General features: G+C 34.0%; 1 protein-coding gene across 1 annotated transcript in view; it reads right to left on the bottom strand.

Annotated features, from left to right (window-relative positions):
• Positions 1 to 2112: 2112 nt before the first annotated feature.
• Positions 2113 to 14587, bottom strand: part of LOC107194047 — a 98888-nt gene continuing 86413 nt past the window's right edge. Inside the window, exons 5-7 of the mRNA XM_015583611.1 lie at positions 13943 to 14148; positions 7812 to 8033; positions 2113 to 2381 (exon numbers count right to left, since the gene is read on the bottom strand). Of these exons, the coding sequence (XP_015439097.1) occupies positions 2286 to 2381; positions 7812 to 8033; positions 13943 to 14148 (524 nt within the window). The 3' untranslated portion in view covers positions 2113 to 2285. The remainder of the gene's footprint in view (positions 2382 to 7811; positions 8034 to 13942; positions 14149 to 14587) is intronic.

Below are 14587 nucleotides of genomic sequence, written 5' to 3' on the forward strand. Positions count from 1 at the left end.
CGCCACACCATCATCACGCTAACTTAAGGTTACACGAATATTTACAACGTTCTAAACGGCAATTAAGCGTTGACCGATTAACATGCCCGACCGTGAACTAATCGACTTTTATTACCGAGCTAGGAGATTTACGGAAAACAGGCGAATTTATTTACTACAGTGGTCTTTGTAGATCGGAGATCACGGGCTGCTTTTCGCGGTGGAGAAAGTAATTTTGTGATTTAACGATACTGTTGAAAATATTGAAATTAATTGAAATATAACGAATGATGTTACCAGTTAAACTTTCCGTATCCGAATACTCGATATACGAACGTTCTACTATCCGAACAGAGTATCAGGAGAGCCCCGTTCTGAATCTTCTATTTCGCAATGATTTAATGCGATTTAATTTTATTTTAAATAAATTTCAATTTTTTAAGATTTATATGTATTTTGTTGTGCAAATCCCGAAAATTTGATAGCCCTGGGCCACAAGAAATCTTAAACCGGGCCTGCCTCCTAACACCGTATGCATTCTGTTGCAAATACAGTAATTTCTCCATGAGAGCGACGAACTCGTGCACGCTTTAGAGTATTTATGGGAAGGTGTAAAGGTTTTCATTTCTTCGATTGTTTTGTCCAATGCGTATGAATTGAGTAGTGTACTTCGGTTAAATTGCATTATTTTTTTGAACATACAAAATTCGTTTTCACGCAATTTTTCCTGATAAATACATAAATCCTATATTCTACAGTTCAATTGATGCAAAAACTCAAATTTGTTGAAATTGTGACATCCGACGTTTTTTCTTACAGCCACACATATACTTTATGTGAAAAATTTCTATAATTTAACAGCTGAAAATACACATTTTTTACAATATTTAAGCAACCTGTAAATTTTCTTCATTTGTATTTTAATAAATGAAGTTTAGTATCAGAAAAGTGATTGTTTTATTATCTGGACGTTCTTTTATTTGAACACTTGTGTCTCCCTATTAGTTCGGATACAGGAAGCTTTACTGTGATAAATATTAACAATAATATACTGATAAACTGAAATATAAGAAAATTATGATTTGCGTTATTAATCGTTGATTCAGAAGCTTGCACACAGAAGTCAGAATTCTCCTTGTGTAATTGCAGGTTAAATCTTGCTAAAAACGTTAATATGTAAATCATACAATAAGTCAGTTCCGGTACTACGAGGAAAAAAAATAAAATTCAATGTAGTTTCTTTTAGATATCTTCATTTAATTAATACCGATTATATTGTGTCATAATGGCGTTCTTTCCGTGCACTGTAATTTAAAAAGTAACAAGAGAAAGTATACTACCCTCAAGGTAAAGATTTGAAGGAATTATGAAAAGCGTACGATTAATGAAACAACCTTCCTCGACTTGCAACAATATTCTCGTTTTTGCGCGATGTTACATCACCAGAAGACTACCTGCAATTTTCATAAAACGCTACCACAAACGGACGGCCTGGTTTTCACCTATTCCTCAACGACGCTGGAAAAAGAATCCATTAACGTTGCAACCTACTTAAGAATCCTCGCGTTCGTCTACTTGAGAATCTTTTCCCTCGTCCCCGCCTGCATTCGGACGAATCGTCACGAATCAGCCCCTCCCCGAAACGTGTTTCACGCGAATCAAGGTGTCTGTACCGGTAACATTTCCTCGAATATTGATAAGTAAGCAAGGTGCATACTCTATCACAGAAAAGGAACACCGTGTACATTCAATAATTTCGTAGCGTTCGATATCGCCCGGATACTCGATCGACTAGAATCCTCCCTTACCGTATTCCTCAAACGTAACCGGAAGTCCCTTGAATTTGGCTGGTAATAACATTCGAACGCGTCCACGACTTACGAAACGTGAGAATGAAATTGGAATTTATTATTTTTTTTTTTTTTTTTCATCTAAGTGGAAGCTCCTTTGAAAATGGTACCTTCTCCGGTCAAGAGATTCCAAAGAGAATAGAACACCGGAAGAGACACACAGAGGATCGATCGATAAAAGATGGACGCGAATGAAGGCGAAACGCTTTAAATCGTTCCCGTTCTTCGAATCCCCGGAACGGTTCGCGATCCATCGATACTAAATTCGCCAAAATAGGTCCCAGATCTGGCATGAGACAACCCTGAATTATTTGTTAGGCATTTAAGCTATATACAGGTGGGGTGTGTGTTATCCTTAAAGGAGATCGATATGTCTCGTTGGTGGCGTTGGTACAGGAATCCCCCGGGCAAGGGAGGTGGGGGAGACCGTGTTCCAATGACTAATTCTTTCCAGACTTATTCCTTCGCGGACAAGGATCCATTAGTCAACGCCATGACTGGGCCGGAACTTCCCCTCGAGTTCGTGTCAGAGTTGAGTTCCAAGGACGAGTCCTGTAACGGAGAAAACGCATATACGTGTGTCGGTGAGTGTGGGATACAGGGCGTGCGCGTTTCCATGAAAATTATTAAAAGTTCCTGGGCTGAAGAGGTGTTTTACGGACGGGGAAGAAAGCTGGATGTAGTCTCGTGTGAGTGGTCAAGTACGGTCTGGATGATGGAATTTATGTTTAAATAATGAAAGTTCTGAAGTCAAAGGACTTGGCTTTAACAATTGACGTTTCTATGTCTGTGTTTTCTGTATTTTTGATAGAATAATTAACACTGGAACAACTGAAGCAAACATCAAAATGGCGGATTTAAAATGTCTTATTTTACAATTACTGAAATTATAAAAGTGCCTTCGTTCGAATTTATTATACGTTTCAAATTATACTATATTCTTTTATAGTGTATTATATGTTATAAGTACATATTACTATATTATAAATTATTGGTAGAATGTATATATATCTCACTTGTGTACTAGTTAAAAATTATCGAAATTCAATGTGACACATATGCATGTATGAATACCATTATTTATTGTTTATTTTTTATTATGTAATTGTAATATTGCTTTACCTTTGTTCCTGTTAAATAAATACCATTAATTGTTTCACTTTATTGTTTTGCAATTCATTGCTCGAAAAACAATTTGAACAGTGCCATGCACGAAGTACTTAACTTTGTTAAAAAACCATCCGTTTTTTATGCAGTTTGGCTTGTTCTGGTGGCAAAGGATCATAATTTCTGACAGTATGCCAAAATTGCGAACATTGTTGCATATGAGGTACATTCGTTCTCAAATATGAACAAATTTTTACAATTATATGACCTTCTTTATATGAGAAGATTTTACCCTTTATAAATCGAGTTAAATAAAATCGAACAAAAGCATCGAAAAGTAGAAGATTCAAGCTTTAATTTGCTTACATGTAAACAAATTTTGATGAATTTTAACAAAGTAGTGAAACATTGAATTTCGACAATTTTTCATTAGTGCACGAGGGAGGTAATACTCCTACTAAATTATTATTAAATAACTGCGGAAGATATTCGAAGGTATGTCAAAACTCACTACATTGCCGAAAAATAAGATACATAGGTGAAATTACTTCAAGAAATTGCATTTCCGTCTCGATTTGTCTCAAAACAATTAGCCGTCCGGTGGACTTATGGCCGGGAGGTGTATCTACCGTGTGAAAATAGAATTAAGTGTAAGCACTTCAACGCGTAATGGTTCGAGAATACCGTGCAGGCAAGAAGTCCCGTGATCGCAATGAATTTTTTCGAGCGTGTATTACGACGTCGGATGGAAGTGCATCGTAGACACCAGAAGGGTTGGTAACGCGTTTACACGCGGCAATTACGCGGATACGACAGTTTCGCGGAACCATTTGGCAACGATTGTCTCGGCGAATACGAAACCGAAATGGCGCAAGGCGGCAGACGATTCGGCCCTCCCGGCGTGATTTATCGCGGGAAGGAAGCTTTCGTCTCGCGTTACAGGACGCCCGCGCGCGCGAAACTCAGCACTTCGATGGCTTTACGACCGACCTGCGACGGAAGCGATTGTCGAATGATCGGTTTTCACGGTTGTCCCGCAGTGGAATCGATTATCATGCCCATTATTAAGCGTGTTACTCTATATCCAGGATTTCATCCCCATACGCAGTGTGAATTACGTGAAATTATTATCTTGATTTTATGTCAATCGAAATCGAATTTTATGTAGGTTATATAGGTTATGTACTATCGTTCGTAAGTATTAGGACATTTATCGTATATTCAGTAAATGTTACAAAGCATTACAAACAATGCTGAAAGTTTGATATAAATATTGTTTAGGGGATGCTAATCGACTAGTACTTTGTACTCGATGCAACTTAGCTGTAAGTATTTAGCTGCTCGAGCTTTTTCTGGTAGGGAACTACCCAGTTAGCCAACTTACATAGCTAGATTTTGTCCAATGCGTGTTGTAAGCTTTTGTAAACAGAATGGTTACAGATTTGACGCAGGATCTGTTATAAACAATTCGATCTGCAACACAATCTAGGTATGTTAATGTTCCATACAACAATATCTAGGTTATGTTTCAGGATCAGTCGTCAATCCGTTGCCAATCTGCTGCCAACCTGCACGCAAGTGGTTATCTGGAGAGAAACTCGGTGAGATAAAATAGACATGTACAGAAATAGTAAAATGTCGCGGTATTGTGAGGTACATGAAAGCAATTTAATGTTGTTAGATGTGTCAATAATAATAAAGTAAATTATGATTGTAGTAATTGTTACTGTTGCGTTTCACTCGCCACTCGAGTTGCTGCGTTGACTTATACATATACTGAAAGTCGCATCTCGATTGCAAAAGGTTGAAGTTCGATGTACAACGCTTATGCTACAGTCAAGTTACAAGAAATGGCCAAAAATATAGAATTTTTACGAAACATAACATTTTCTCCATATTGTCCAGATGTTCTAATACTTATGAGTGGTACTATATTTACTTCCCCATGATTGGCATGTATTTTGTATATGGAATTACAATCCAATGATCTTTACAGTTACTTATAAACACACGGGGGAAAAACAACAAGTTTGTTTTTGTTGATTTTATGATTTTTATGTCATCTGGTAGCTAAGCGGGAGTACTTTAATACGATATAGTTGGAAAGGAGAACGACCTGTCAGGTCCAAAGATACAAGCCGTGTAAAAATAGGTGTATATGCAAGGAAATAACATGACAAGCCCAACTGGAACAGCACAGTAATTTGATATTTTCAAGTGAAACAAGAGAATAATTTGATAAGTTCAAGAAAAACTCAATACTGAAAAGTCAATTTATAGTGGGTGATTAAATAATTATCAAAGCAATAGTATGAAGAATCTCTTTCTGTATGTTTCAGTAGAAATAATACAGATAGAATATACATAAAACTACAGTTAGCTTATATAATTCTACAAACCACAGTTAAAATAGTAAACTCGTCAAATTATTCAAGTGGCTTTAATAATATTTTCATCACCCTCTATAAGAAGTTAAATGACAATTTAAGGGTAACATAAGAAGTAATTATTTGATCAGTTCACGAAGTTTTGTAAAAAAGTTTGTAAAATATTTTTAGAATGTTCAAGAGAGTGATTACTCTCAAAACAAAATAGAAACGTAGTTTTGGTAATACGAAATTGGTTGAGAGCGTTTTGAACTTTAAATTTGCTCCTCTTTAAAAATCGGAAAGAATGGCTTATCATGTTTTTTCTCTGTGACCTTCGTGTATTCTGTTTTATTCATCAAATAATGAGTATGCAATTTCAGTGAATGTGAATTAAATGCACGATTTTATTTGTTTGTCAATATTTATTTATTTCAGTTCCTCACTGTGTATTTAAAAAGGCCAAATAATAAACATAAACATTATACAGTTTGTGGATAAAATCAGTGGAAAGTGATTTTATATTAATTTACAAAGTGTCTTTCTTCTTTTCTCAAAAATTAAGTTTTCGAAAATTCGGAACTTAAAAAATGGCCGTTTGAACATATTAGTGGTATATACTATTGTCTCTGATACAATTAGAAAATATGTAGAATTTCGACAATTGTTTTTATAGGATGATGGAAGTTAGAGTTTGTAGATTTGAATTGTATTGTATAACTATTCAGTAGTATAACATTACTGAGTTAAATAATGAGCAGGCGGTTGTCGAAATCTTAGTATAGTAGAGAGTATAATAAAGTTCAACGAGGTTTTATTTTTTATAAAATCCAGAATTGTCAAGAGAATAAGCGAAATTCATGGTTGATTGCAATTTCTGTAAAGTAGTTTATGAAAATCTAAATATATTTGCATACATATCCACAGTGTAATGATGAGGATTGAATACAGTCAATGTGCGAATTGTGATTTCTAAATGTCAATGAATGAAAAATCAAAGAAACTTTGCAGTTACAATGACTTTGTTAAGAAAATTATAAGCAATATTAAATCATAGAAAATAAATGGTGATTATGATTCTCTATAAAACTGAAAGATATATGTTAAATTCTGGATTAAGCATAAAAGGATACAAAATGGGAGAACTCAATACTTATAATTTTCACGAATTAAGTTCAACTCTTTAAAAAAATACATTTTTTACGCGAACATTTTGCAATACAATTTAGTTTTCATTCGTTTGCAAAATCAACAAAGGCTTCTGTCAATACTCCACTGCTGCTTGGGAAACGATCCGGTTACTTTCATTTTATTGTCAAATTGATTAAGCATCACCGAAACGGTTTGCCTTCCGGAATTAATAAAAATCGTTTCAATGAAATAAAAGAATTCCGAGTTTAATTTACTATGGTCGTGAACCCGAGTATTACATTTAAACAAACGTTTCCAGTGAGCGTGACGGAAATCGGACCGGTATTTCTGTGAAACTCTGTTATTCTGAATTTGTTTTCGAATAAATTTCCGTATAGGTAATCGAAATTACTGCATCATGTCGTCTGTTTTCAATTCTGCGGATACACTGAACTACGATCCTAAATATCAACAGCGAAAATTCGATGAAATTTTGTCAAAGTTGCAGGATTTGGAAACAAATTTAAATTTAATTATTCTATAACATCGACGATGCTTTTAGCTGCACATTTTTCAGTTTGTACGGTTTCAAAGATATAGCGTAGCGCTTTGGAAGAAACAAAAACAGGAAAATAAAAGAACAATCGAAGAAAAAGGAACTGTGGAAGAAGCAGGAAATATACAGATTATAGTGAAATTACAGAAATTATGAGAAACATGTCAAAAAGCAAAAAGGTATGTCAAAAAAACCTGATTAGTTGAAACAATATTATAAATTAATGAATGACAGCATAGTCTCCAAATAAGCTGAAAGAGTACCCGAAGACATCTAAAGACTTGCAAATATACATTACACATATTCTGTTTCATATTTAAAACTCAGCTACAAATCAGCATTTTGTTCTGATCAACAGTGCTTAGAGAGAATTTTTAGAAAAATTATAGCACGTAATTCCTGCAATCTGGCAATCTCTTGTTAGATGGAAATAATTCAAAATTTCTAAGTGCTTTATAAATATGAAACAACTTACGTCGATTTGTAAAATTTGCCAGAGAAATTACCTATTGCACGTTTCAATGTTGCAATAAAAAATCATTTCCTTCAGATGTTCTCATGATATTGGATTAAAATGAGAATACGAAATACCCTCGCTATAATTGGAAATAAATAGTGATTTGTGGATGAGTTATAAATATGAAATGGAATGTGTTTCACGAAGTATTTAATGCAAAACACATCGACAAACGCCAACGATAAATTGAACAATTTATTTTTCATGTATAATAAGGTAAATGAATTTGTGCAACTGTCAAGGAATGTCTGAGATTACGAAGAAGAGGAACCAAAAGAAATGAATTATATATTAAAGTGACTCACAATGCTGAGGGCATGCATGATGCAAGCTTGCGTGGTGTTCTCCACGTGGATCAGCTCGTCGCATTCTTCGTGGTCCAGACCATTCACGTCAGATCGTATTTTAATCGGTGACAGAACCGCTTCGTTGTCCGTGGATTTTCCACTGTCAGGGGACGGTATTAATTCGGGTCCATCCAGATCTTCCTCTTCAGCGCGTTCTTCGCAGTCGGATGCTTTGGTTTCCTGCTTCAACAAACGGGCAACCATTGATTACACTTATTTCATTGTCCAGAAATTAAAAAAGTTAAATTTTCATAGTTCATTTTACAATGGCCAGAACCAAGAAGAAACTCGTAGAACCCATTGAAGGATTTATTTGAGTCCGAAATATAACGAAAATTGTATTGATTTCTGATGAAACTTTTGCATCGCCACGTTCTATAAAGGGTGAGTCATTTAAATCGATTTCCTCGAATATCTACGATACTGTTGGTGATACTGAAAAATATTTCAAATAAAAGTTCAATGGTTGTTTTTTGTAGGTGAATGCGTAGAAGACATATGAGGGTCAAATTCGTTTTTTAAATAGAATTATATCTATATGTTTTAATGCATTAGTCGATGCAGCGTGTCTTTTTCTATACAGAAGTATTAAGATATTTATGCAGAAAAATCATTGGATTAGGAGACATTTTAATTTCAAAATAAGTTAATTCAACTAATGTTTTTCCGGTACAAATGGTCTAATACTTTTTTTTAAGGAATAAAGAGCAGTATCAATTAATGTATTGAAAAATATATACATTCCATCTAAAAAAAAAGTTTGACCTTTATGTCCTTTACGCGTTCACCTCCAAAAATACCATTCAATTTTTACCTGAAACATTTTTCGGTAGCATCAACGGTATCGAAGATATTTGAGGGGTTCTATTTTAATGCCCCATCCCGTACCTATATTTGCTTAAATGGGAAATTTATAAAATCCGCGGTGTAGTGATGAAGCAAAGGGCTTTTTGGAGAAAAGCTTTGAAGATAGCTGTTTGAAAGCATTTCTTTGAATGTAAAGCGAATTATATGATTTGTTCACGAATTATTTATGTAATAATTAGGTAATTTATGTAAAATATAGTATTATTCCGAGCTCATTGTAGAGCACAAAAGTGAAACGCTGGAAAATAAATGTAATCCCAGATCGAAATTCTTTTTCATTTATATTTCTTTAATTCGAAATACTTCTGGCTTTCAGTTCAATTGATAGTATGTCGATGGACTTATATCTATAGACAGAAAAAGGAGCTTAAAAGTATTCCAAGAATCCAACGCGAACGGTCAGTTGAACCTGTCAGATTGACCTATTTTACTTTCTTTCGTAATGAGATAGTGGAGCAGCAAGCAATACTGTTCCAGTGACGCGTGTTACGGCGGTGATAAGTTAAGCTGTGCGCTTTTGCACATTTTTACAGACGTTTTTATTCGGTTGACAGATCAAAACACACCTTTTCCACTTTCTATTGTATTCACTTAATGTTTTTTTTTCTATATAGTATGTATACAGTAGGTATATATAATCTGATCATTGATATTAAACACAAATACTCCAAATTTATATATTTGGTTAAATAATTAATCTCAACATTAACATTTTGACTGCCATGTCATCCAAATATAGGTAACACGTACATTGCAAAGTGGGTTAGTTTATTTAAATACCGTTACAAAATTTTGCGTAAAAAATATGGCATTATAATTTCGACGGTTTATAACTGAATAAATGAAATAAAGTGCGTCTGGCTATGTACGGCTTTTTTCACTGTGGCAGTCAACGTGTTGAAGAAATGTAAACAAAGTTCAATATACAATCAGTCTTCCTTCAAGAAAAGGAAATTACTATTAAAAAGTGGAGTATTTAATAAAATTTCTGTTCGTTATAATTGGATTCCGGATATTTACGTATTTATAGTATGATTAAATATATAAAATACAAAAAAATAGAAAGTCTCGTACAATTTCATACAGTTGTTATATCTTAATTCAAACAGAAAAATCAATGAATAGTGCATTCGGTTGTATCTTGTGAAATTGTTGTTTCTGTAGATCGAAACATAATAAAATACATTCATAGAATAATTTTTATTCGATTGAAATACCATGCACCGTGACGATTAATGGCTTTCTTGAAACAAGATATAATTTTTCTAATCCTGCAACTATCGATTCTTGATTGGGGAGTGCTTTGTTCCTTATAAGATGCTCTTGATGACACGACAAGCGATTTTTTATTGGGGAAATATCTGGTAAATGTGACGAACGCAGGACTTCAAAATTTAATTCGGTTAACTTTCACCTACTTTAAATTCATTTTAGAAAATTTTCGAAACTTTGATACCATATTGTTTACTTACATAGATTGGTTAAATACAACAAATAGTTTAAACCATATTGAATTTACTAATCGCGTTTGATTACCTTGGGAAACAATAAAAAATTTGTTCGCGTTGTCAGGAATTTAAAATCGGTTTCAAAGTACTCGAGGATCCCGATTTCGCATTACATCTTCGTTTTAGCTAAATTAGCTGCGATTTTCAAAATAATAATGGACTGTCCACGACAAAAATATAGAAGAAAATCCTACAAAAAAAAGGTTTTTATAACTTTCTAATACTTTCTATGTAATTATCCTGTCTCTTATAACATTTTATAAATAAAATTAATTCAGAATCATAGAAATTACTATGTTTAGTTTTGTTTCTTTATTCTGCATAAATATTTAAGACATATGCATATCTCAAAAACTAGAGCCAATCAGGAAAAAATAAATTACCCAAAATCAACTCTTAAATCTCCAGCAACAGATTGACTATTCCCCTGTGTTATCAACTATTTGAATATTGTCAATTCCATGTAGTACGATCTAATACAATTTTTTTTTAAATTCATTTTGCAATCAGTCTGTAAAAATGTGAATTTTCGTAAATATTCAGCGTCTAGACACAATTAATACAAGCTTCAGTGTCTAATATTGCCGAGAGTGAAAATAATAAAGAGGCTCTCGAGCCCTGAAACACGAAACAATCGCTCCCCATTTCTCGATAGGTCAATCCGTATACCTTCTTTGTGCCCTGAAGTTGACATATCGACAGAGAAACATATGATGAAGTAATATTTTCCCAAGTTGAACGTAGTTCCCTACAACGATAGAATTTCATTCTTTCGTTACGGAGTTTCGATTCCGGTCGTTCGGTGCCTTGTCTTAAGCACTGAGCTGCCTGACGATATTATTACTTTTTACTTATTTCTCTGCGCCGCGCCGGCAGATACTTACTTATATTGTTTAAATTGACTGATACCGTTGTCATTACTACTTCTCGTACAATGTCCTCCAATTTCATAAAAATTTTCAAAATAGTATTCCTCGATTCCTCTTGCAATTTGATTTTTTTTGTCAACTAATTTTGGTTGCATTTATCGATGTCATTACTACTTCTTGTACAATATCCTCTAATTTCATAACAATTTTTCAACCAGTATTCCTCGATTTTTTTTTAATTTATTTTTTTTTCACTACTGCATCTCGTACAATGTCCTCTAATTTCATAACAATCTTTCAAATAATATTCATCGATTCCTCTTGCAATTTGTTTTTTCTTTTCAAATAATTTTGGTTGCATTTGCACAACGTTTTATATAGTTACCGTAACTAAAAACTTGATACGATTGTTCAGAAAATAAAAAGAGTTATTCAAAACTTATTAAGCGATTTTTTTACTGTCCAAGTAAACATAAAATTTCCTGCGATAATGTCTTTTATACACCGTTCTCTTACGTCCCGTTGTAACGCCGTCAGGAGTGATCAACCGTTGTAATAAACTGAGAAGTCATTTGCAGGTTATTGCATTAAGAAGAAGACCTTCTAAGGATAAAAAAGAAAGAAGTTTAAATTCTATCCGCAAAGTTTTCATCGCCAGGTTGTTACAAGACGTGGAATTGCAATCTCCTTGATTCGTGAATATTTAAGATTCGAAACGCGAAGAATTTCTGAACACCATCTCCGCAAAGCTGAACTTTCAGGGAACCGTTTAACCCTCGCATGATGAATGTGGGTCCCTCGAGACCCGGACTTGACGCTTACGGTAACACGCAAGCTACAACTTTTGTTAATTTGGAATTTTGGTATGAGTCAGAAATGACTCGGCTCCGCTTTCCACGAGTCCATTTTCTGTACATTAACCCTTAACCCTTTCATACCCACTGTTGCCATATGGCTACATGTTTTAAATTACGAAATAAAATATTAGTGTCATTTATTTTTTCATATCTGTGAATATAAAGTTAGTCTTGTATAGATGGCATGGCACAGATTTGAATGTACATTTAAAAGTTTATCGGTAAAATAGAACGTTATTTGTCCTTGGTCTACTTCATTTGATGGAATTCAGGTGTTAAGCATTGTTACAAAAACAATGGAAACTTACAAAACTTTAATTTCCTTCAAATATTTGAAGTAGGTTTATTGGTCAAAGGTAAGAAAAGTTGGGTATTATTATGTATAACAACATTATACAAATATGTAAAAAAATCTAAAAAAGTTATTAAATGGCGACGAATAAAAAATGGCCTTAGGTGGGTTCAAAATGTTAATCTTGTAAATTATTTGTATATCATCTAATATGCATAAAAATACAATAAAATACTTTTTTGGTAATTTTTAAATAATTTGGGAATAAAAGGGTTAATTACAGAAGATTCGTCTCAGAGATGAATAATCCAACCACAATTACTTTGTAACACTTTCGACAACTAGCTAAATATTATTTTTCGTTACCGTTTTGGAAATAGTATGCTAGTTTCTGTCAATTTAAAATACACTAGGGCTTCCTAAATTCTCCACTAATGTAAATGGTGATATTGAATTAACAATTCAGACTCAACACACATTATTTCCAGTTTCGTCCACGATCGACACGTATGAAATTCATTCAGGGAAAGTCTCAAAATGCTGTTCGATTCTTCATCCTGTAACGTTTTCTCGATGTTCACTCCATCAAATAATTTCCAATTAATTTCTTTCACTGAAGTGAGGAAGTCTGATTCATTGTGTATACTTCGCCCCGAGTCAGACGGAATAAACCGATAAATCTCTCGCGATTATGAACAAAGGTGAGATTTTTATTGTCAGAGTAAAACAAGCTATACGGAAAGTATTATAGAAGTATTCCTTTTGTTCTCTTTGCTTCTTCTATTACACGAATTAAAAAGGAAAAACACGCCTGGATCGAATCTGCTTGGATCAGGGTCAGAGAAGTATCTCAGGGAATTAAAGCCACGCGAAAAGTCGATGTCTTATTTTTATTTTCAGATCCTTTCAGCCGGCCTGTCCATTCTGATAAGATTGCTCAGTCATCGGTGGGCACTTCACTTTTTGGGCAACAAAACTAACGAAATAGAAAATACATCAGAGCGAAATTACTTTTCCTTTAGAGGAATTCAATTTCCGTGGGGCGTATAATGTACAGGCTAATAGTTGGGCACGTTTTGGTTTTCATTACCCATCGTGAAATGGCACGATTAAAAATTTGTTATAGTTTCTTCGGCGAAAACGGGAGAACAAATTCTCCGAGCAATTATGGCGACTATTCATGATTACCAATGTTCTTAATTATTCGTTATTTTATAGAGTGGATTTGTATTAGGAAAAGTGTATTAAATTCACTTTTCTTAATTATGTATAAAATTTTAACTACAACAAAATCGATACATCCAAAACTTGGAAAGGTTTAACCTCCTGAAACGCATTTATGAAGTCTTGTAACCATATTTATCATAATTGAATGGAAACTGTAATAAATGTTATTCTTTCGCGTACAACTGAAAGATACTGTTTATTAAATTATTAATAGACTGTAGATTTACTGTATTTATAAAACGTGAAACAAGAAACTTTTGAAATAAGGCAAGAATAATTTTTCTGAACACCGATATTTCTCAAAATAATGAAAATAATTTTCCCAGAAAATACTGAATTTTCTTAAAAGGGTAAATCAATTAAATCTTCTATAAGGATTTATTTTCTCGCGAACTGAATAAATCCGTAGATAGAAGAAAAGTGTTTTTTATTTTTGTAAATGTTTTTGAAGTTCATGCGAAACGTATACCTGAAAGTCTTGCGGTGACGGTGATGATTCCTTCTGATGCTGGCTTGGACTCTGCGGGGGGCTGGGCGCAGATCTTGGACTCTGAGGTCGAGTTCCCAGCTCGTAAATGTTGATCATGTGAGCTGCTTGAGCGTGAACCATCAATTCCCATGCTGAGGGGAAGGATACCTTGCACAAGACGCAGAGCAGTGCTGTCGTGGAATCCCCTTCAGACATAAAAATTCCAGTTTTTAACAGCCCCGCTACTGTAAACGTAAGATCCAGTGAAAGTACCGTATATCCTCAGTATTATAATTTCAGATAGAAATATACCCCTGGCAATACACGTACTATAAATAATTCAGTTATTTGAGATATTTTCCGTAATTCGAACGTGGCTAGTATCATATTAGTAACTTCGTATGCATCATGATATTTTTCAAATACAATAATACATTTCTACGAATTAACCCTCAGAAACTACACCCCATCTCAGTATACGTACACGTCACACTGGTGTGAATAGAGATTTTGAATTTTTGATGATTAAGAAATTGAGGAGAATAAATGCAAATTGAACTTGTGATTTGAAACAAGGTTTTCCGTAGTAAAAATATTATTCGAAGCTCGGCTCGCAGACTCGCGCTCTGATTGGTCGGGATTTTT

The sequence above is a fragment of the Dufourea novaeangliae genome, unplaced genomic scaffold (genome assembly GCF_001272555.1).
Source record: "Dufourea novaeangliae isolate 0120121106 unplaced genomic scaffold, ASM127255v1 scaffold21, whole genome shotgun sequence".
NCBI lineage: Eukaryota > Metazoa > Arthropoda > Insecta > Hymenoptera > Halictidae > Dufourea > Dufourea novaeangliae.